The sequence below is a fragment of the Ornithodoros turicata genome, chromosome 9 (genome assembly GCF_037126465.1).
Source record: "Ornithodoros turicata isolate Travis chromosome 9, ASM3712646v1, whole genome shotgun sequence".
Classification (NCBI taxonomy): domain Eukaryota; kingdom Metazoa; phylum Arthropoda; class Arachnida; order Ixodida; family Argasidae; genus Ornithodoros; species Ornithodoros turicata.
The window spans coordinates 15,145,484-15,166,190 of NC_088209.1; the positions used below are offsets into that span (position 1 = coordinate 15,145,484).

Consider the following 20,707-nt stretch of genomic DNA (forward strand, 5'->3'; position numbering starts at 1 on the left):
ATTTGCCTAAGAAATTAATGATGAAAGATGAAAGTCACTGAAAAGGTTAGCCAGCTGTAGGAGTCGAACCCACATCTTCGGGATTGCCGGTCCAGGGCTCTACCAATTGAGCTAAGCTAACACGCCTTCTCAGCGACTTCCAGGGTGCGTCATCTGAAGGGACAAACCATGCCACTCTCTCTCACTCATCCTCCTTTCACTCTTACATTTTTGCTCACTCACACAGACATTCATTTCATCGTTAATTTCTTAGGCAAATTGAGGCTTTGTATGCATTTGTCCCTTCTATGTTGTTCCAGCCTCAGAACATCAGTTCTTTCATGTTCATCAGTTGCCGCCTGCGTCGATCCCGTCGTATGAATGTGTGTGTGAGTGAGCAAAAATGTAAGAGTGAAAGGAGGATGAGCGAGAGAGTGTGGCTGGTTTGTCCCTTCAGATGACGCACCCTGGAAGTCGGTGAGAAAGCATGTTAGCTTAGCTCAATTGGTAGAGCACTGGACCGGCACTCCAGAAGACATGGGTTCGAGTCCTACAGCTGGCTAACCTTTTCAGTGACTTTCTTCTTTCATCTTTCATGTGGATGATAGTTTGCGTGTGTTTGGTTGGGGTGTCTGTGACCAGGGTTGCTGAACTAGTGGGCACGTCGACGTGTAGTGTTTCATTGGTCACATCACAGCAGTGGCGTATCTAGAGCTACCTGCGCCCATGGCAACATGGTTAACATGATGTCCTTGGGGATGCGTTTTCGTGTGGTCCGCACTAGGTTTCACACTACAACCTCTCTAATGGCGGTTGCTTTAGACCATGTACGAATGTGCCAGGTTGAGTGCCCGACCTGGCAGATTCACACCCGACCACATAATGGCGCCCCTGTTCATCTGGCGCCCATGGCACCTGTCCACACCTGCCACACCCTAGATACGCCACTGCATCACAGGATGCGAAGACTGGCAAAACATCTGATGACTGAAGTAGCTGCGGTCGAAAGTCGAAGCTCGATGTCAGGGAAAGAAGAGCACTTTGTTTAACTGTGACTACAAAACACAAAACTACAGCAACAGAGGTCACCGCCAGAGCTGAATGCAAGCTTGAGGGAACCGGTGTCTGTGAAAACCAGCTGCATTATGTGCAAAAAGGGATCCCACTCAATACTAAGAAAAGAACGTGTGGTTGGTGTTTTTTTTTTTTTTTTTTTTTTGTGCAACTCCGTGGAAACCACAAGGGTTAAAGGGACTGTCGCATCCGGAAAGGTGTGTACAAGAGCGATACGGTAACGTTCGGCACGGTTTCACGGTCTACTTGGCCACATTTCTTTTCCAAAAACAGCGTACTTATTCAATAAACGAACATTCCCTCTACAGCTAAGCCAGAACGACAGGTACGAGAATGGGAGCGCAGGTGGTTGTCTCCGAGGTCGTCTACTTCGCATTCGTGTAGCTCGACACCCTAACTGAAAAGACCTCGGTAAACACACACACTCTCTCTTACCAGTGCGAGTGCTGACATGACCATGTTCCGTGGAAAACAGTGTCCACTACTAGCTGTCGAAACAAGAACGACAACAATAACTACAGGGTTAGTCTAGCAAACGTTACACATTTTGATCGCATCATAAAAATAGAAGACGGGGTTCATCCAACACCAAACTTTGCACACTGGTAGCCATTTGTCCGAAGTTTTGTTGGAATTTTTTCTGAGTATTATGGTCCTGTAGAAGAAAAATTAAAAATCAAGCAAAATCTCGCCCCATGCATTTTCAATGGCCTATCTCACTCAAAAGCAGCCATTTTCCGCTCTGTGCGCTTCAGTTTCATTTCACCACACACAGGTGGCACTAGCATACAGAACAAGACAGGAGCAAGACGATTGGTGCATAACGTCGGAATCGGCATGTGACATCGTTGTAGGCAGCGCTACCTGTGTGAAGTGATGTGAATGTGAAGCAGACACAAGAAAAAATGGCGGTGTTTGTGTGGGATAGGCCATTGAAAATGCATGCGGCGAGATTTTGCTTGATTTTTAATTTTCTTTCTACATGACCATAGCGCCTACAAAAAATTCAAATGAAACTTCAGATAAATGGCTATCAGTCTGCCAAGTTTGGGATGGGCCAAACCTAGTCTTCTATTTTTACAGTGCGATCGAAATGTGTAACGTTTGCTAGAATAACCCTGTAGAAACTGCGTTTTACGGGCCAATCTCGGACCTCTCCGCGTTCTGCACTCCCACCCAGCGGAAACGCCACCTAGATACACCTCTCCCTCCTTCGCTACGTGGACGTATAAAGTCAGAATTCGTCTGCTACTGCTGCAATTCCCCGTTCTGCGAATTCAAGAACTCGCAAATGATTGCACCTAACTTTGAACCTGCAGACTTCCATCTGTAGACAAAATGTGCAACACGCTCTTGAGAAGACACAGGACAGTTTTGTGCTCTATGTTACGTGGGGACACTCAAGAACTACTTGCAGACGACGGCGGTTCGTCTCCATGGCTACGACTGTTTCAAGGCACGTCCGTGATTGGCTACGGCCACTGAAAACACGATCCTGATTGGCTAACTCTTAGTTGTTACGTCACGTGGACGAGTGAGCAGGGTTTCTCCGTCTGGGTGGTGTTGCCAGTGGTCGGACGCCAAGGCCTCTCTGCCGCTCCCCGATTGGCCTCGTCCGCGTCAAAGGGCGCTCACTGATTGGCCTGGTCCATGTGACCTTTCCGGAGAGGGAATTCCGGAACATTCTCAGCATCCGTTGTCTATGCATTACATCAAATTGCACAGAAACAACTCCAGTAATTCGTAGGGCTGTGCAAATAGTGATTTTTGGGTTTGAATCAAATACGAATCGAATAGTACAATCTCCGAATGGTAGCGAATCGAATAATGTCGAATACCACGCACAAGTATGTGCTTATTGCTGTAAGCAAAAGTCTGCATTGAAACCAGGTGTTCTGTTTTAGTTTGTGAGACTCTGACTGCAAACTATGTCCTGGCTAGCTTTCACTACACCAGGAAACTCAAGCCTGCAATCACTTGTACCGGGCAAAAGTTTGCACACCCCCTCTAAATGTTACCTTTAATTTGTGCTGCACATATTTCATTGAATACATTTGTGCTAGAATTGTCCCGAAAATTGTAATTCTGGATGGAATCTAGTGCCCACACAATAACGTAGCCCACCACGTGATGAAATCCCATTTTCTATGGTATCACAGCTGGTCCAGCTAAAGCTCAAAACAATTAAACTAACTTAAACTTCCCTGCCAACATTTGCTACAATATTTCTAAAAAGTGGCAATTTTCAGTGATCTCTCAAATCGCACTTTTAAACCATGCCCGCAACCCAGCACCGGCAGAAATGTAAACTGGGCTTCGCCTGACGCTCAGAGACATGGAGCGAAGCCAACTTGCAGGATATATTCAAGTCTGTACACGTGTAAAGCAAGCTTCACCTAACACTCAGAGGCATGAGGAGAAGCCACCTTGCAGGACATATTTGAGTTGAAGAAATGTAGACTTCACCCAATGCTCAGAGGTAGAGTTGAAGCTAGCTTGCGGAATTTCGAATATATTCGAGTATTTGATAAAATGTTATTCGGTTTGAATACGAATAGCATGGTACCGTTATTCAGTTCAAATATCAAATATTTCAAATATCCACCCAGCCCTAGTAATTCGCGTCGGATTTTTGGCATCATTGCCAGTGATGAACACAGAGCTAAATGGCACTGTAGTTTCGGAATCGACCACTAGGGACGTGATAGTCCCTTTAAAAAAAAGATCACGTGTTACAGACATTGGTACCTTCAAGTATTCCAGAAATGAGATCATTTCCTGCAAATATTTATTGAACAAGATGGTACACGTTGCATTTTTATGAATTCAACATGTTATTAGCTGTTGCAGAAGTTACAGTCCCTCGATGCATTTTAGGACCAAGGTACTCGATACAGGTGCAATTGACAGACACAAAATCGGCGGTTGGCCCTGCTAATTGTTCTGTACAAATAAACATGTGGCGACGGTTTTGCTTTACCCTAGATGCTCGTCGGTACTACAAATACGCCGCTAGTGCTACAAGCCACGCTAAACAAAGGTAAATTACGAAGGCCAACAGTAACAAAGGATATATATATTTACAGCACAGGAAGTTTGCAGCAAAACAACAGACCCTGCTAGACATTTAAATAATCTTTTCTCTTTCCCATACTAAACATAAAACTTTTTGCTTCTTTCGCAACGGTCACGGGTTGCCATCTTTGGCCCTCAGATATTAATCCAGTGCATGTGCACAGGGTCGCCAGAAAAAGGTGTGCTGTGCGGCTAGAAGCAGACGACGGGCAGAAAATCAGAAACCACATAATCTTCGAGAAAGAAACAGACCACGCTCCTACACCCATAAACACTATTTTGCAACGCATGCATTGGCAGGGCTCATGACGAGGTTGCTTTGAGTGCCGCTGAAAATCCCGTCAGCACCGCTACATCGAGACCAGGCCAATCACTTATGGGAGAAAAAAAAAAGAAGAAAGAAAGGAAGGAGGATAGCTGTGCACTATGAAAACAGAGGCACAAACTTGCTGGCCATAAAATACCGCAACGTCACTGCACGGCATGTTAGACACCTGAAACACACCATGCTGGGACTCTTCGGTGTCAGATTAGCCGTTGAAGTCCCACATGCAAAGGCTTTGCTTCGGAGTAATTTTTGCACCAACCCAAGAGCCAAGTAAGATAACCAGAAACTGCCTCTTGATAAGATTTGTCTAGTGCACTACAATTTATACTCAATCCCAGTATACGCTGTACATTTTTTTTTTCTTTTCTTTTTTGTGCATACGTAGAATGAGGGCCATTAATGGCTAAATGACAGCAACCAGATAAGCACCTGGGCCATGCGCTGTCCGGGACGGGGGTAAAAATGATACCGAGGACATCTAAGAAGGCGCGGCCGAAAAAAGTTGACCTCTTCGTGGACGCAGGACATCACGTTAGGCATGGCACAGCTATAAGAAGGATGGTGTCGCGGCTTTCCCCCGTGCCCAATTCGGGGGAACGTTCTTTTCAACGTCTGACAAGCTCTTGAAAAAGTTTCTTGGCACCTGACAACTCCTAGGAACTGATGCAAATAGTGGGGGCGATCCTGTATTAGTACCGGGAGCGGTGCACAAATTTTACGCAAGGAGCCAAAAAAATAAACAAAATAAAAGGAATTTTTAAAAAACACGCGGTAAGGTGCTCCGCTGCGGCACTCGCTCAAACACTGGACGACACGTAGAAGCCCAGAATTAACGAAATATCGGAAACTGGAATTTTTGGACGTCATTACCTTATATGTACCATCAGAAGTGCGAACACATGTAGGACATCTCGATTTAAGGAAACCGCGGCGAAGAACGCGTCCCATCCCTTGTCCTAGTTTTTCTATGCGTTCCTCACCATGTTTACCCGATCTTTACCCGATGTTTACCCGATGTTTACCCAATGTTTACCCGATACCATGCCGGCAAATTACGTGCAAAAGGATTCCACAAGGACCGCTCCTCAACGTACATGGGTTTTTGGCGCGGCGTCCCGCACGGAGCTCACAAAGATGGGCTTTTTTTTTTTTTTCGTCGTTAATTAAAAACAAAACTTTCGTCGCTTACGGGATGACTCAGGACGGGTGCGAACGGCGGCGGTGGTGGTGAGAGAGGAAGGACAGTGTACGAAGGAGTTAATTTTCTTCTAAAAAAAAAAAAAAGGATAAGAGGGAGACGGCGGAAATAAATTGCATCCGCAATGGGCTATGATTTTCTTTGTTTCCTAAGTGACTGCGGAGGCCATCACTTGCTGGCTAGATCTTGTGCACTTTCGAAGCCTTCACGACAGGGTTGCTCCGCTGAAGTATGTGTCGTCCCTCGGTTCGGTAGTCGTGTGAGCATCGATGGACTTCCGCGTAGCGATGGGCGGCACAGAAGCTTTTCCCGCACCTGGATGGACGCGAGAAAGAAAAATAAAAAATAAAAATAAAAATTTGTAGGACATCCTTCGACCACAGGGTGAACTTAGCAAGGGTTACACATTTTGGTCGGGTCGTAACAAGATAACGGTGTGGCGCTTGTGGCAACGAGAGCTTCCATTTGTATATTATCTTTGGTTGTGTGGGCATCAACGAGGTCGCGAGGACTAATCAGTGTGAACGCGTGTCTGCAATGCATTTTGGGGGCGTGTGCATTTTTTTTTTTTTGGGGGGGGGGGGGGGGTAATCAAAGCAGAGCTGCGTTAGCGGGGGAGATTCCTTCTACCATCGTCTTGGAGCGGTTCGGTTGACGGTTTCAGGAGCTGCCGCGAAGGAAGGTCCGCGAAAAGTTTGCGACATCACTAGTTATTATTAGGGCCTGACTTTTTAGGGTTAAACCCGTATCCGCCCGATATTTACCCCCCGAACGAAATCTGTAAAATTCGGGTTTAACCCGAATCTACCCGAAAACGTCCGGGTCGCGTGGCACACTCATAAGCGTGCATTAAAATAAAGTTTGATAACATTGCTAAACATTAGTTCCATGTTAAGACAAATTTTTAGAAAACAAAAAAAAATCACCCGAATTCCTGACGACAGAACATGCCGTAACGGGATTTAACCCGAATACACCCGAATTTTCAAATGAAAAATATCACCCGATATTTACCCCCCGAATTTGGCCAAAAATAAAACCCGAAAAAGTCAGGCCCTAGTTATTATTAGAGCCTGAAGTTTTCTGGAAATTTTTTTTTTTCTGAATTCGGAGTGTAAAAATCAGGCAAATAAATATGTGCTGTATATGCTAAACTGGGGGAGAAATCGGGCTCAGTTACTACAAACTAACTGTACTGGTTTGGTGCAAACCGTGATGTAACTGCATCTGCTGCCAAACAGGTTAGTGTGCATTCCTACGGACTTCTCAGTGAGGGCAATTTGCCAGGCAAAAATCGGGTTTCACCCTAAAGAGGCAACCCTCAGTTTGGGGTCCAAATTCGGGGGAAGAAACGTGTAAGACCCTAAAACTTCAGGCTCTGGTTATTATGTTGCATGTTACGCATGTCGTCATGTTCGCACTAAATCTGTTTTTTGTTTTTTTATCCACCCTGGGTAACTCTCGACCTGGGGAATGACGTACGCATCTTGTCAGTCACGTGATCCGAGAAAGACCATTCTGCATTATTTCCACGCCTCTATGCAGAAATAAGAAAAGGCTTCACCTGCAGACGTAAGTGGATGCTAGGCCAGTCTTGCGTTTGCACCAATCACAGCGCCTGGCCATTTTTTTCTTGGCCTTCAGAGGCGGCAGTTGCTGGCCGTTCTCCATAGGCTTGTCTTGCTCCTCGGTCGCAGGCGGAGAAGGGTGACTTGATGGTGGTGCGTTGCTCTGCATTAATGCCACTTGGGTCAATAAAACATACTTTGCTACGTGTAAAACAAAAAGAAGAAAGCCTTTATAACAAGAGCGTAGCAGCGAGCTTGGGCCACAAAATATGTTTGTACACCACACATTTTGGATCACAGACCCCGCTTGTTGTAAAAATTGAATATCATTCAGATGATGTGCGTACAGGGGAACTTGTGGAGGCTTTATAATTTTCAGTAAAAACCAGTGACTGTACCAATTGTACAATTTCGTTTGCGTTTTTCTTTTTCAAATATAAAAATGTCATCAAGAGCATGTGAAAGATAGTCAGAATACAGTTCACCTATTATTATGACCTGCATCGGGACCTAATGAAGTGCAGATTCTGCACGAAAGCTGGTCAATAAGATGTTCGTAACCAAGTTCGAACTAGATTTCTCAGTTTTTTCAATAACACTTTGTGAACTTGTCTTCAGATTACACTGTTTACTAACTTATATATTCTTTATGTGTACTTTACTGTTACTGTAGTCCTTATCCTGTCAAAGTTAATATAGACTTCGTCGTTACAGTTATATACTTTAAACATTTCAGTATCAATCTGAACACCTGGTACGTAGATGGGTCGGTTCCTTTTGTGCTTGCAAACCATGAAGAATGACCTCATCCGTGAAAGCCAGCACAGAGCTCAAAAACAAGCTACAACTCACTGCTGAAGGCTGTTCCGAGTTGGAAGCGTTAGCGTCGGAATTTCCAAAGTGCTTGTTGTTGTCTTCAGGCTGTCCGTTGGACTGTGACGCTGGAAGATACATCATGGGTCAGTTTTGTAAATCACACTGCAAACCTGTGCAGCAACATTTCACATTGACAATAGTACCAGTAAAGCCGTTTTTTTATCTCTATGGCCTGAAATTCTTCCAGGAAGGCCATAAGATTTTATCACACAGAACATGATGCCCAATGCGATTTTCCTGCTACAACTGCCCTTGAGATCACTTTTGTGACATGTGTCATCGGATGATGTCCGTGAGAGAGCAATTTCTGATGTGCAGGAACTTTGAAGAGGAGATACTTTGAAAGATTGCGTCGCTCGGTAGTGAAACAACTATCTTTTGTCATTTTTGCAATATTGCATCAGAAAAAAACGAGTTTTGGTGCACTTTGGGGCGGATTTGTACGAAACTGCTCCAGGATCATATAGAAGATAGATTTTTCCTGCCAAAAATGTTATTTCCAAAAACTCATTTTTTTTTGCAATAAAATTTTGAAATGAACTTTAATCTAGTAGACGCCTGATCTTTCAGACTGTTGTACTATTCAGACTTTTCTCCAGTCACCGTCGAGTCCGGAAACTCGGTTAGCTACCGTACGTGGCGCCACCAAGCGCGCAACGTGGCAACTCCACAGACAGCATTGGATCCAACGCTTCCTGACAGGCCGACACATTGCACGCGTGGTGGCGCCACGTACACGTTCAATGGCCGTTGGTTTCGACCATCATTCAAGACTGCCCACGGTATAGGGGCATTACGTACACTAACATATGCGCGCATGAGTACCGGAGTGCATACCAGGAACTTTGTCTTCACTTTCGTCGTCTGCAGCCGTCTGCACGGGCTTGAACGGTCGACCCCGAAGACCGGTAACCTTGCCCAAGATGTTGGAATCCGAGGGTACGACACCAAGGACCTTGGGGACACCGCCTTGCGGGCACACTATCCACCGCACGTCAGCACCACTCTGCAGTGCTGACCTGTGTGTGGCTCCCACTGTCCCTGCAGAGTTACTGTCCTTAGTGTCCTTTGGGGAACACGAAGAAGAGACAGGGGATGAATTGGCCTGTTGCTGGACGACGGACAGGCGGACCACCCTGGATTGGAAAAATGGAATATGGATACCGTTAGAATAGACCAGGAGCCATTCCTTATGCACATGTGATTCTGGTAGTCTCACTGTCACCCACACTCCCTCTGGTACTCTGGTCTCACCTTGGTGGGGCAGTTTTGGGCCGAGGGCAATCCCAGGGGTCCAGTTCGAGGGGTGTTGTCTCTACTAGGGGTGGACTGCTCACTTCTTGCTCCGTCACACCTACTTCCTGCTCCTCTGGAACCACGTCTCGACTATGGTGTGTCACGGGAGGAAGGACCTAAATAACGACACCTGAACTTTCTTAACTGTCTCAGAACTTTCCTAAACTGTCTCAGAAGCTGAACTACGACTACCAGTGTTGTGTATACCATCAGAATTAGTCAAATCTTGCTGTGATCAAGCTTTCGATTTCCACAAGGTTTTCTTCACGTGTATTTGCGATATATTTACTAATGCTGTTTCGTAAACAGACCCTTGTGACCCCGGGTTTTGTGCCTGTTCTTTTAGTCTGGGGTTAAAATCTGGTTTTATTTCTGGAGCTGTAAAACAATCACACAGGATCTACAGTTATTGTTCTCCAGGTAGACTGACTTAATTGTTCATTCATCCTCAGCTACTTTTGGCTACGACAAAAAATGTGTGTCTGATTCTTGCTGTGTGCACGGAAAATGTAACCGAGAATGGACCAGAGTGAACGTGTGTCCATGCCTTCATGGTATGTTGATGACAGCATTGTGTAACTGGTAGTACACTAGACCGGAACTTAGAGAGGAGTGGGTTGGAGTCCCGCCAGCAGCGCTCGTTGACTTCTTGTCAACTCAAATCACTGCTCGTGTGATGGCGAGGCTTGCATGTTGTGTCTTTCTTAAGAAAGTTTGCTCAGCCTCTGCAAGTTCCATTACTGCCACTTCTCACCATCATGCACTGACAGAAGCTAACAGGGGCTGACTTGACGTAGAACATCATCAATGGTGGTGCCAGAAATGAAACAAGGTAGGTGGATAGAGTGAAGATATGGTTACGGCGAAGTAAACCTGCGGTCCCAGTCTGTTGAAACCCCAGCCATGAACTACTGGATGTAGTGTACAGATTTAGCGAATTTTTTAGTTTTTTTAGTGATCTGACCAACTTTACTATGGAAGTATAAAGCGGTTCTACTGCAGCTACACCTCTTGTCCGTGCGTCGTGAGCGGTGTGTGGGCTTCGAGATGGTGGAGGTTCGCAGCAGACGACGCAGTTGCCTTCACGCTATTCGCTGCGAGATCGACCTATAGGGGGCGACACTATCGCCTTTCTAGTGTGGGTAACACGTGGGCTGATGTTCGGAGTTGATGGTTCTTTTCCGTAATTCTTGCGTATATTCACCAGAAGATCACTTGCGCTGTGACGGTACGATACTGTTCTTCCCCAATGCTCCACCTATTGCACTGAATGCAGGGTAAACGTGTAAAAGCAGACGACGCATCCACACTACGGTAGTTCTCAGTTCTCTGCAGCGCGCCGACACCATTCGATATTGGAGCGCGTACAAAAGGAACTAAAATTCATGCAATCTAGGTGGGAGGGTGACTTTGTGGTCAAATAGGTCAGTCTAAATTTAGATTTTTCATGCCAGCTGCCATTTTGCACTTTTTTGTGACATGTCTCTTCCCAAGTTACCTTGACCATATAGGCAAAGAAAGATGTAGTCATCTACATCACAACGTACCAAAATGGACACGCATTTCAAGCACATTACAAAAGGAGACAACATTCACGGAACAAAAATGATATTAGTAAGAAAAAAAAAAAAGAAATGAAAGATTCATCAAAGCTCGCAGCCCTGAAAAAGAGAAAAAGGAAGAGAAGAAACAGCAGGAATTATAGAAGTACCCTTAAATATGGTATTACTCTCTGCTGCACACTACAGAACTCTGCCGAGAGTTCCACAGGCACCAACCTTATAAAGGCTCTGCAAGGCGCGGTGCCCCGTGGCCGGGGGGCTGTTGTCATCCGTGTCCTTGTCCCACTGGGTCATAGACGAGGGCAGAGATGCTGCTAGCACTACAATATCTCTACTTCTCCTGGACAGCCCCTGTCCTTCTAAAGGCTGCATCCTGGAGTTCCCACCTAATGCATTTGCAGCGCCGTCTCCTCCGCCAAGGCACCTTGGCACTGCGCAACTGAAAGGCAATGAGATGTGCACTGAAATGCAAATTCCAGCCAAATACCCTCACCAAAATTTTATTACGATGTCTAAACATTTTGGTAGCGACACCAACAACACTTTACCTGAAAGAGGCACTAAACTGCAAAAATGTCTCCTCATGAAATGGAAGACGTTACCTTGAGTCCAACTTAAAAGGAACACGAGTCATCCGGTGCATCGTTCGTGATTTATGAGCAAAGAAATTGCAATTTCTGCTTTCCTTCACTTTCTCAAGACGAAAAAAAATTTACGGAAACTTTACAGAGGGAGAGGGTTTTGCCCTCGCTTTCCCGCTCCCAAATGCACCCCCCAGTCCCCCTCCTTCTGGCTACGCCACTGCTCCTGATAGGTAGTACACTCACCTGGATTTGAGCTCTTGGGGTTTTGACATGCCACTACCTGGAGGGGGTCTTGTTGAGACGGATTCGGGAAGACGTGGAGACATCTTGTTTGCACAGCACTCCACGGCGGGGGACTCTGATTCCAGAAAAACAGAAACAATAAGGCCCAAAGTCCCTGCATGCTCAACGCAGTAGAACCCTGCTATTGCAACTCCACAGTTGGTAAAAACACGGTCATTGGAAATGCAAACGCGAAGTAAAAATTATTTTGAATGGTCGCTGCGGTAATAGGCACAGGAGCGAAAGGGACGGAACAAGACAGGCACAGGGAGAACTCAGTTTAGTGGTGGCACTGCACGTTCCACTGTTGGCGCCTCTGCACGTGCGTGTTGTGTCAATTGTCCGGATTCCGCGTGTTTGGAGTCGCGGAACGTAGGAGTCGTGTGTGCATGACAGCATGACTGATTCTCACCACGAGCGAATGTCATTGACGCTTGCACGGAAAGCAAGTTTGCTCAGAATGGTGGACGAGAATGGACAAATGGGAAAACAAACTGCGGATAAGTTCCACCACGAACGATGTTCTAGACGAGAACAGGAAGCGAATTGAAGACACGTTTGGCAAATGGCAAAACCGAGAAATGAAAAAAAAAAAAAAAAAAAACAGAGGATCTAAAAACGACACTGTTGCAAACAGAGTTGCTCGAGTGGTTGTTGCTGTAGTACCACATGCCAAACAAAACGAATAAATAAAAAATAAATAAAACAAACAATAATGAAAATAAAAGTAAATAAAAGAAACAAAAACGAAATAAAATAAAAATAAAATAAATACAAATTAAATTAAATAACTAAAAATGAAATAAAATAAATAAAAATCAAATCAAACAAAAAATAATAAAAACCTGCCACACCTCTATGTGCACGCCGCAGTGTGCAGGTGATGAATCGCCGTGACATGGAGCCGTTGGAAGCGCAGAGGGATGCCCTCCGAGTGGGCGCCAATGGTGGAAGACGCAGTGGTGGCTCCTTCCTGTTCTTTGACTGATTTTGCTGGCTAACCTTAGCTTCTTCCTCGGAATCTGGCTCGTGGGAGACAGTACCTTCCTGATCGGGAGAAAGGAGAAGCGAAAAATGTACACAATTTTTGCTTACACACTAACAAATTATGTACAAGAAAAATTCATGCTCATTGGCTGCCTCCACTCCCGGAAACCACACTGGACGCAAGAACCCCATCATAAACTATAAGAATTTCGTAATGCCATCTCTGTTCTGTTCTCATAGTTATTATGCGGTTACCTTCCTACGTGTTTTGCTTGCGTACAGTACCTCTTAACATACTGTTAACGTATATCACACGATCCATTTTTCATTGTAGCCTATGATGTTGTTGTTTCTTCATGCATAAACCTCATTGTACGCCATTTTATTATCTCACACTATCACGGCGTTGTATTTTCACTATTTTTCTGTACTAAATGTGATTTACATATACTCGTGATGCTGTTTATTATTGTAACCCACTCCCCCATGTAATATCCTCAAGGGACCTTTGGATGTATTCTGAAATAAATAAATAAATAAGGGCAATCCACAATTACAGCACAACCTCGCTAATTCGATCTTGCTTAATTCGAAATTCCGGCTAATTTGACGGACTGCTGCGGTCCCGTCTTCGCGCGTTGCAATCTGACCGCATAATTTGAAAAAAAAAAAAAAAAACTGGCCCGTATCCCGCTTAATCCGTAAGTTTCCTACCGAATTTCCTCATCTCCCATCAGTTTCTCACGGCAAAACCACGTGCTTGCTCCCTTGCTGACTACCCTTTCCCAGCCACCGATCACGCGGCACAACCCCCTCGCTCATCACGCTTCCTTGCCACCCAGTGTCCCAGCTGTGCTGTCATTACGGATTATGCAAACTGCGTTTTGGCTCGCTTTCGTCGAGATCCATTTCAAAGCCCACTTCTGCGTGCCTGTGGGCTGCGGAGACTGCTTGCGTGTGAAGTACAAGACGTCGACGAAAGAAAAAGTGGCGATCGTAGCAGCTGCGAGATCTGCAACGTGCCGTGAGCTCCTGTCGGTGATTGAGGTCCCGAGGAGGGCTTCGCGTCTTTCGAAGAGTACGCCAGGATAGAAGGCACAGAACAGACCTGCGCTGTAACTCTCACTGGGGACATCGTTCTGAACACGACTCGTGCAAATAAACCGAGTGATGACGGCAGCGGCAATGAATCTGCACACGCGCAATCGTTTTCGGAAGTTTGTTAAGCCAACGGCGCGCGCAACGATGTGATGGACTTCGTAGCCCATCTTGAACGAACGGTGACATCCGGTGTCATTTTCGGAAAGCGGCAGACGAAGGTAAGCGAATTGTTCGGCAAATAAATAAATATATTAATTTATATAATATAATATATTATATTTTTATATAATATAATATATATAAATAAATATATTTTCCTTCACCATATGCCCAGGTTCGCTCATTCGAAATCTTTTCGCCGTCCGGACAACTTCAAGTGAACGAGGTTCTACTGTGTCGTTGAAACCAACAGCCATTGAACATGCATGAACACAGGTCCCTGAAGCGTGTCAACTTGCCAAGGAACAGTGGAGCGAATGCTTCTTGAGAAGATGACATGTTACATGTTTGGGGGTGCTACGTGCGTGTTCAATGGCTGTTGGATTCAATGATAATTGAAGGCTGCCCAAATGACAGGGGCGTAATATTTTACGTGCAGAACATTACTGTTGTGTCACTCTACCCACTATGGTGTGTCAGAAGCAGAACAAATATGCACTGTGACATCTGTACACAAGCATCACAGGAAAAACAAAAACAAAAAACAGGAAAAACAAAAAAACAAAAAGGAAACACAGAGGTAGAGCTCTAAATCAATTTACAAAGTTGTGGGTTGTGCTGCAATAATGTCGGTAGCCCTGCGTTATCCAGTGGCCTTCTTTCCTCAATTTTGATGTCGCAAACACGGAAACAGGAACAAAACCCTCCGCAGCCAGAGTCAGCAACAAATATTATTTTTGGCCAACCGGTAAGGATAAGCTAGGGGAGGAGCTGAGATCTTTCCTTAATATTATTTTTGGCAGCAATTCCGAAACCTGGGATTTGAGCTTCTTGCAGAATTGTTTTTGTTAATATCGGTGATACAAGTCCAATCACAATGACAAAGCCACGGTTCCCACTTAATTTTGGAACAAAATTTCGAGGGTCTTTCAAGGACCTTTTAAGGCTCAGACGCCACTTTGTCTGGATATAAATGTTTATAACCAGGGTTTCAACATTTCACTAAGACATTTATAAACTACAGGTATCACTGCACAATACTGCAATGGCTACTGCACAATAATGATTCGTTCACAAACGTGATTGATGACTCTTGAGCATTAAAGATCATAGGACAGAAAGGAAGATCAATTAATACAAAGCGGGCTGCCATTCATTTCATGCACTTCTGGTTTCTGCTGCCGAATCCTACTGCCATGAGTGCTAACACCTGAGGTTTTGAAGCTACAGTTCTGACACCGGAAAAGCGGAACTTGCACTCGTAGCTCCACGAGAATAAGAATAAAGAGATGCAAATCAAGGTTTTTTTCAAGGACTATGGGAAAATTTCAAAGTGTTCCAAACCTTGAAAATGGCATTTTCAAATTCCAGTGTATTCAAGAGTATAGAGGACCAGCAGGAACCATGCAAAGCATATCCTCAGTTCATGCCATGTCGGTGTATTTTTTACCCTTTTTACCCGAAAGTTCCGTTGTTAGCTTCCATTTTACGAGATAGTGTCGAAATGGGAGTCACACAAAATCGGCACGCTTCATAACATCACAGACATGTACGATAAACTTCAGAGAACCTAGACCCCAAGGAAGCAGCGTCATCCCAACAACAGAAAACAGGCTTAAAAGAACAGCAGTAGATCTCGGCGTGGAATCTCGACGCTGTGAATCACTCTGGTATGCTCAAAATCTTTGTGTCATCTCAAATTCTTATGTTCACAAACAAACTAGAGTAGTAAACAGAAGTGTGGGGAATCCCCTCTTGATACATATTTTCTCTCAACTCACAATCAGACAAGTTAGAAGTTACTAATGCTGTCCTTCCTGCAAGAAACACTTTTTTATATATTTTATATATAAAATATAATTTTTTTAATATTTCCGTTTTATATATTTTGTTAATAATTTTTTTAAAATATTTTTAAAGCATATACAATCGTGCACATAAAGTTCGCCCGGATACGAATGAGAGGCACCGCATCCGAGTTAGTTGCTATATTGTTTCTGGCACAAGCACAGGAGCTACACATGGCCTGATCATATTATCCGGCACGGCCCAGAAAAGCACCTGTACTACCCGAAAATAAAACCTGTTACACATACAGCATTCCGGCAAGGGCTTGTAAAGAACTTATTCAAAAATTTGTAGCATCTGTGATTGTATCATTGAGATACCTCTGCCACAATCACAAACACTATGTATTTACAATCTCAGACGACACATCTGCTGGCATGAATACCTTTTTCCTTCGAGCAGCCTTGAGCTTCTTCTGCAAGAGCGCGACTTTTTGCCTCATCTCCATGTTTTCTCGCTGGTGGCTAATCTCCTCCACGATATCTTCTCCGCGGAGTTCCTTTGTTGAGTCCTCACTAGACACACAGGAACAGTACATCAGTACGATGGCATGACAACACACTTTTTTCTTTCTGTGCAGTGACAGTGGTTATCATAAATCGACTGCTACGGTGCCCACCTGAGGGAATCTGAAGACGCTGACGACCGCCCGCTTTTGCTCAATGTGTTCACCAACGTGTACAGGTGAACCTGGTCGCCGTCGTGAACTACTACAACGGTGACCGGCTGCAGACGTGCAGATCCCAATGACAGCTCATCCCTGAAACAGTCAATGGTTGAAACAAGGTTTCCAGTAACACAGTCAATGCTGTCAGACTTCGATATTCCTCCACCTTCTTCCCATCGATTACGAAATTCCGGATATTTTGTCCAAGATGGGTTGATATTGATTTCGTAACTGATGTTTTTAAATATATTGATATGTAGAGCCTGAAGTTTTAGCGTTTAACCCGATTCTTCCCCGAATTTGCGCCCCGAATTGAAGGTTGCCTCTTTAGGGCGAAACCTGATTTTTACCCGGAAAATTGCCCTCACTGAGACGTCCGTAGGGATACACACTAACTTGTTTTGTAGCAAATTCAGTGACATCACCGTTTGTACCAAACCATTACGATTAATTTCTGTGACTGAGCCTGATTTCTCCCCGAATTTAACATACAGGAACTCTTTCCACCCGAATTCGCATTAATTTTAGAGCATATGTTTATTTACCCGATTTTTAGCCCCCTGAATTTAGAAAAAACATTTCCTGAAAACTTGAGGCTCTACTGATATGTAGCCCTATTCTATCACTTCTAAATACATATATTATGTGTCAGTCCTAGCAAACATGCTCTGCACATTCTTGCACTACCATCTATAATTGTTTGATGTATCAACGCTTGTCAATAAACAAAATTCCAAATATTTCTGCACCTCGATGCACTACCCTTCCACTCACCCTTTCGCTTCCAGGTATTTTGCGACGTCCAGTAAAGATGGTCGTTCTTCCACAGAGGCTGTTATGGGAAAATAAAACGTTTTACGAAACAAGAGCGAAAGGAATGTACCATATATACCATTCATATCATGCAGCAACTACAGTCGACTTGTATTAATTCACATTCGCGTTTCTAAAAACACAAAAAAATGCCTGTTTTTCATCTGTACCATTCCCATCTCGCAATCGCGTACACAAGAAATCATTAATTGACACAAACGACACAGCTCAGATAAGAGCTAACAAAAACAGCACACCCTCTGTGAACCCTGCTATATTTTAGAAACCATTTTTTTAGGACAAACATGCCACGTCTCTTAAACTACCTTTGCAGACATAGTACTGATACTGAAAGGACCTCCTTTAGGGAACCCAAAGCACTTTCTGTCTCACAACGTCATTATGCTGTAGTAGCTGTACTTGTGTTGATGTTCACTATGACTGTTTGATGTATTGTTTTACAGACCCCAGATACCGCGACAGCAGGTGACGTCTGATGGCAGCGCCGACACGTACCACGAGTTAATAGATAAAAGCTTTTGACAAGTGGGTCCGGAAAACCAATAGGCTATGAAGGGGAAACTTACTGCTTCACATGAAGAGAACTGCTCTGCGTCATGTGTGTTTTTCCTTTTTTCTTTTTTTTTTGTGCTTCTCGTGACCTGTCCTCGTTTTCTGTTTTTAATGTCACACAACGTTTTTACCAGAAATGAAGATGCTCACAACACTGAACTACCTAGGTGGTATTTTGAGAGCAGCAAAACAATGTTCGCCGCAATAGAGCGTTACTGTTTGAAAATTGAGTGTCGCTACATTTAGCCAGAAACACACTTGTTAATGGGCAAGTCTCCTAAAGCGCATTTGTACCCCCTATTCCACTCCTTCAAATCCTGATTCCCTCAAAACAAAAATCCTGAGAAAAGCCACTGGGTCACATCATACGTGACGTCACAGGATATGGTCACGTGGTTGTGACGTCATGCGAGACCGTCAGGTATTATGTCACACCCCACACTGATTTCCAACACTAATCTTAAGAAGTGCAGATATATACATAAGGAACCAGAAGTTTGTCATGCAGCATATATGTAAGGTGAAATAATTGCACTTTCTATGATTACAAAAAAATCTGTGGTACCCCCTGGGCTTGAATTAACGAGGGTCTATCCTATAAAGATGGTGCTCTATGCAAAAGTTCAAGATTTCTGTCCCTGAAAGGCACCTTTTCGTGTGTTGATCGGGCCAACCCGCATTCCCAGCACAAGCTTGAGGGTGGAGCCATCGGTGATGTTGAAGTCACGCAAGGACGACTCGTCGGGTAATTCCTGGCTTTGCCAGATGAGGTGCTGCTGGGACACCGGTATCCCTGCATCGTAAAAGGGAATACGGGGTTACCTTTGCTTACAATACCGTTTGCGACATTCTATAAGCAGTGATGACTGGCAAACGTAACAATGCGAACAGTAAGGAGCCCATGACATTCTGGCAGCCATAAATGATTCGCGTGTCCGGAGTTGGCAGAATAGGCAAAATGGCTTGTGTGGTAGTATGCAATCAAGAGCTTTCAACTCAACAAATTTACTAATCATGTATCCCTTCTTCCTTAAACTGGTCGCAACCCTCCACTTCCACTGAGACAATTTCTGCATATGCCTACTGGCAGAATTTAAGAATAAATTACCTCCACAATTTTTAAGAAATCGCATCGCAACAACAGCAATAACAAATTAAATGCATAAAAAGAAAAGAAGTAAAGGAAATCATTTACTAACAGGAGCCTGTAACAGCGGTCTTTTGCAAGCTCGTATGGTCATAATGCACATATAGTCATTACAGTGCTGGCACGTGAAATTTACGAGCCACATAATCGCATTTTTCATAGTTCTGAAGATTGTAGTGTTGTTTCTCACAAACTTTAAACATTCCTTTTCGCATTCAGTGCTACTGTCACATCGTCGCAACTGCAAACAACTCTACACTTTCCCCAATCGGCCTGCCTCATCTAACTGTTGCTAACCGGAGTAACTCCAACATCACGGATGCTGTACGTTTACTCAATACACTACGCTAAGCACCGCGGTTCCAACAGACGTGAGCTTCGGCACGTTCCTAAAACAGTGGCCTTCCGTCTGTTATTTCCTTTTAGGCCGGACAGATAAACAAGGCATAAATGAGTCACAAGTTTGTTCGCAACAGGAGCACATCAGCGTTTGACGACACAACGTGGCGATAGTCGAGGAGCGACAAAGTGGACCACAAACAGATTTTTCTTTACCTTCTAGTCTTGATATTCTGGATTTAATTGACACCACCGTGTCAGCGGGCGATACGAGCAACTCGAACGCCGTGCCATGTAGTGTTTCGATGAACACTTCGATTATGTTGCTCGCCATCAGAACACCTGAAACGTAACAGCCGTTATGTCATTGCAGCGGAAAGCCCTTTATCGGAGGCATCAAGAAATCCACGGCGGTGACATATTACACCGCCTATGTGGTGTTTGTGCATGATTGCATGATGGCTCCTCACGGCCTTGTGTGGGGCGTATGAATACCGCTCGTATTCTTGAACGCGTAAACAACGAGTAAACATATTCGCAGTTTCTAGTATTGCGTCGGGAGAGTTGCAGAGACAATACAAATGATTCAAAATGAGTGTTTCTTTAAAGTGATGCAAGAACACATTGTGATTTTTTTTTTCCTCTTTCTCCTCTTCCCTCTCCCCCTCATTCCGCATTTCTGAAGCGACCTTATGGAACACAAGAGATCACCGCAATCCGCTCTAAGATATGATTTGTAGGTATTGGGCCGAAAACGTGCAAGATCACAGCGAAGACCTTATAACCTTACCTGGTATAATTATCTCTGCCTTGATCTTTGAGGAGTCGTCATCCGTGTTCCAAAATTGGCATAAACAAATACTACTGAAGATATGATCGGAGCGGGGTGACAACCGTCTAAATATTAAGGAATACACTAAACCCAAGTTACGCAGATTTTCGTGACACCCTTCAGAGAAGCGTCGTGAAGCATTGAGTTGGTACCACGGTCGCCCCGATGAGAATGCCGGAGATGAAGTTGCACATCGAGGAATCCCATTGCGGCGCACGCCCTCAGAGCACAGATATCATATTTTACAGCTAATACCGTGGCATAAAAGGTGTTCGAATGTTGCTCTTCTGGTAGATAATATGCTTTTTAAGTGCCGTTCTTTAGTACCCTTACCGACAAAAAGAAAGACAACTAACCCCCATTGAGGCGGTTGCCGTGGGCAACCGGAGTTTGTCGGTGGCGACACCTCTGATATTGCT

The 20,707-nt window shown here is 44.5% G+C and overlaps 1 protein-coding gene across 2 annotated transcripts; it reads right to left on the bottom strand.

The window, feature by feature from the left end:
* Positions 1 to 3,824: 3,824 nt before the first annotated feature.
* Positions 3,825 to 20,677, bottom strand: LOC135368171 (uncharacterized). Of its 2 annotated transcripts, none has more exons than XM_064601294.1 (14): positions 20,247 to 20,677; positions 19,673 to 19,798; positions 18,620 to 18,763; positions 17,359 to 17,416; positions 16,537 to 16,677; positions 16,303 to 16,432; positions 12,677 to 12,869; positions 11,784 to 11,898; positions 11,173 to 11,395; positions 9,353 to 9,510; positions 8,936 to 9,234; positions 8,075 to 8,163; positions 7,219 to 7,385; positions 3,825 to 5,969 (listed from the first exon to the last, which is right to left on the bottom strand). In XM_064601294.1, exons 2-14 carry the CDS (start codon positions 19,788 to 19,790, stop codon positions 5,834 to 5,836), a joined length of 1,971 nt encoding a protein of 656 aa, XP_064457364.1. In that variant the 5' UTR covers positions 19,791 to 19,798; positions 20,247 to 20,677; the 3' UTR covers positions 3,825 to 5,833. The 2 variants fall into 2 exon arrangements, with proteins under 2 accessions (XP_064457364.1, XP_064457365.1); XM_064601295.1 differs by lacking the exon at positions 20,247 to 20,677 and adding an exon at positions 19,927 to 20,018.
* Between the last annotated feature and the right edge of the window lie 30 nt (positions 20,678 to 20,707).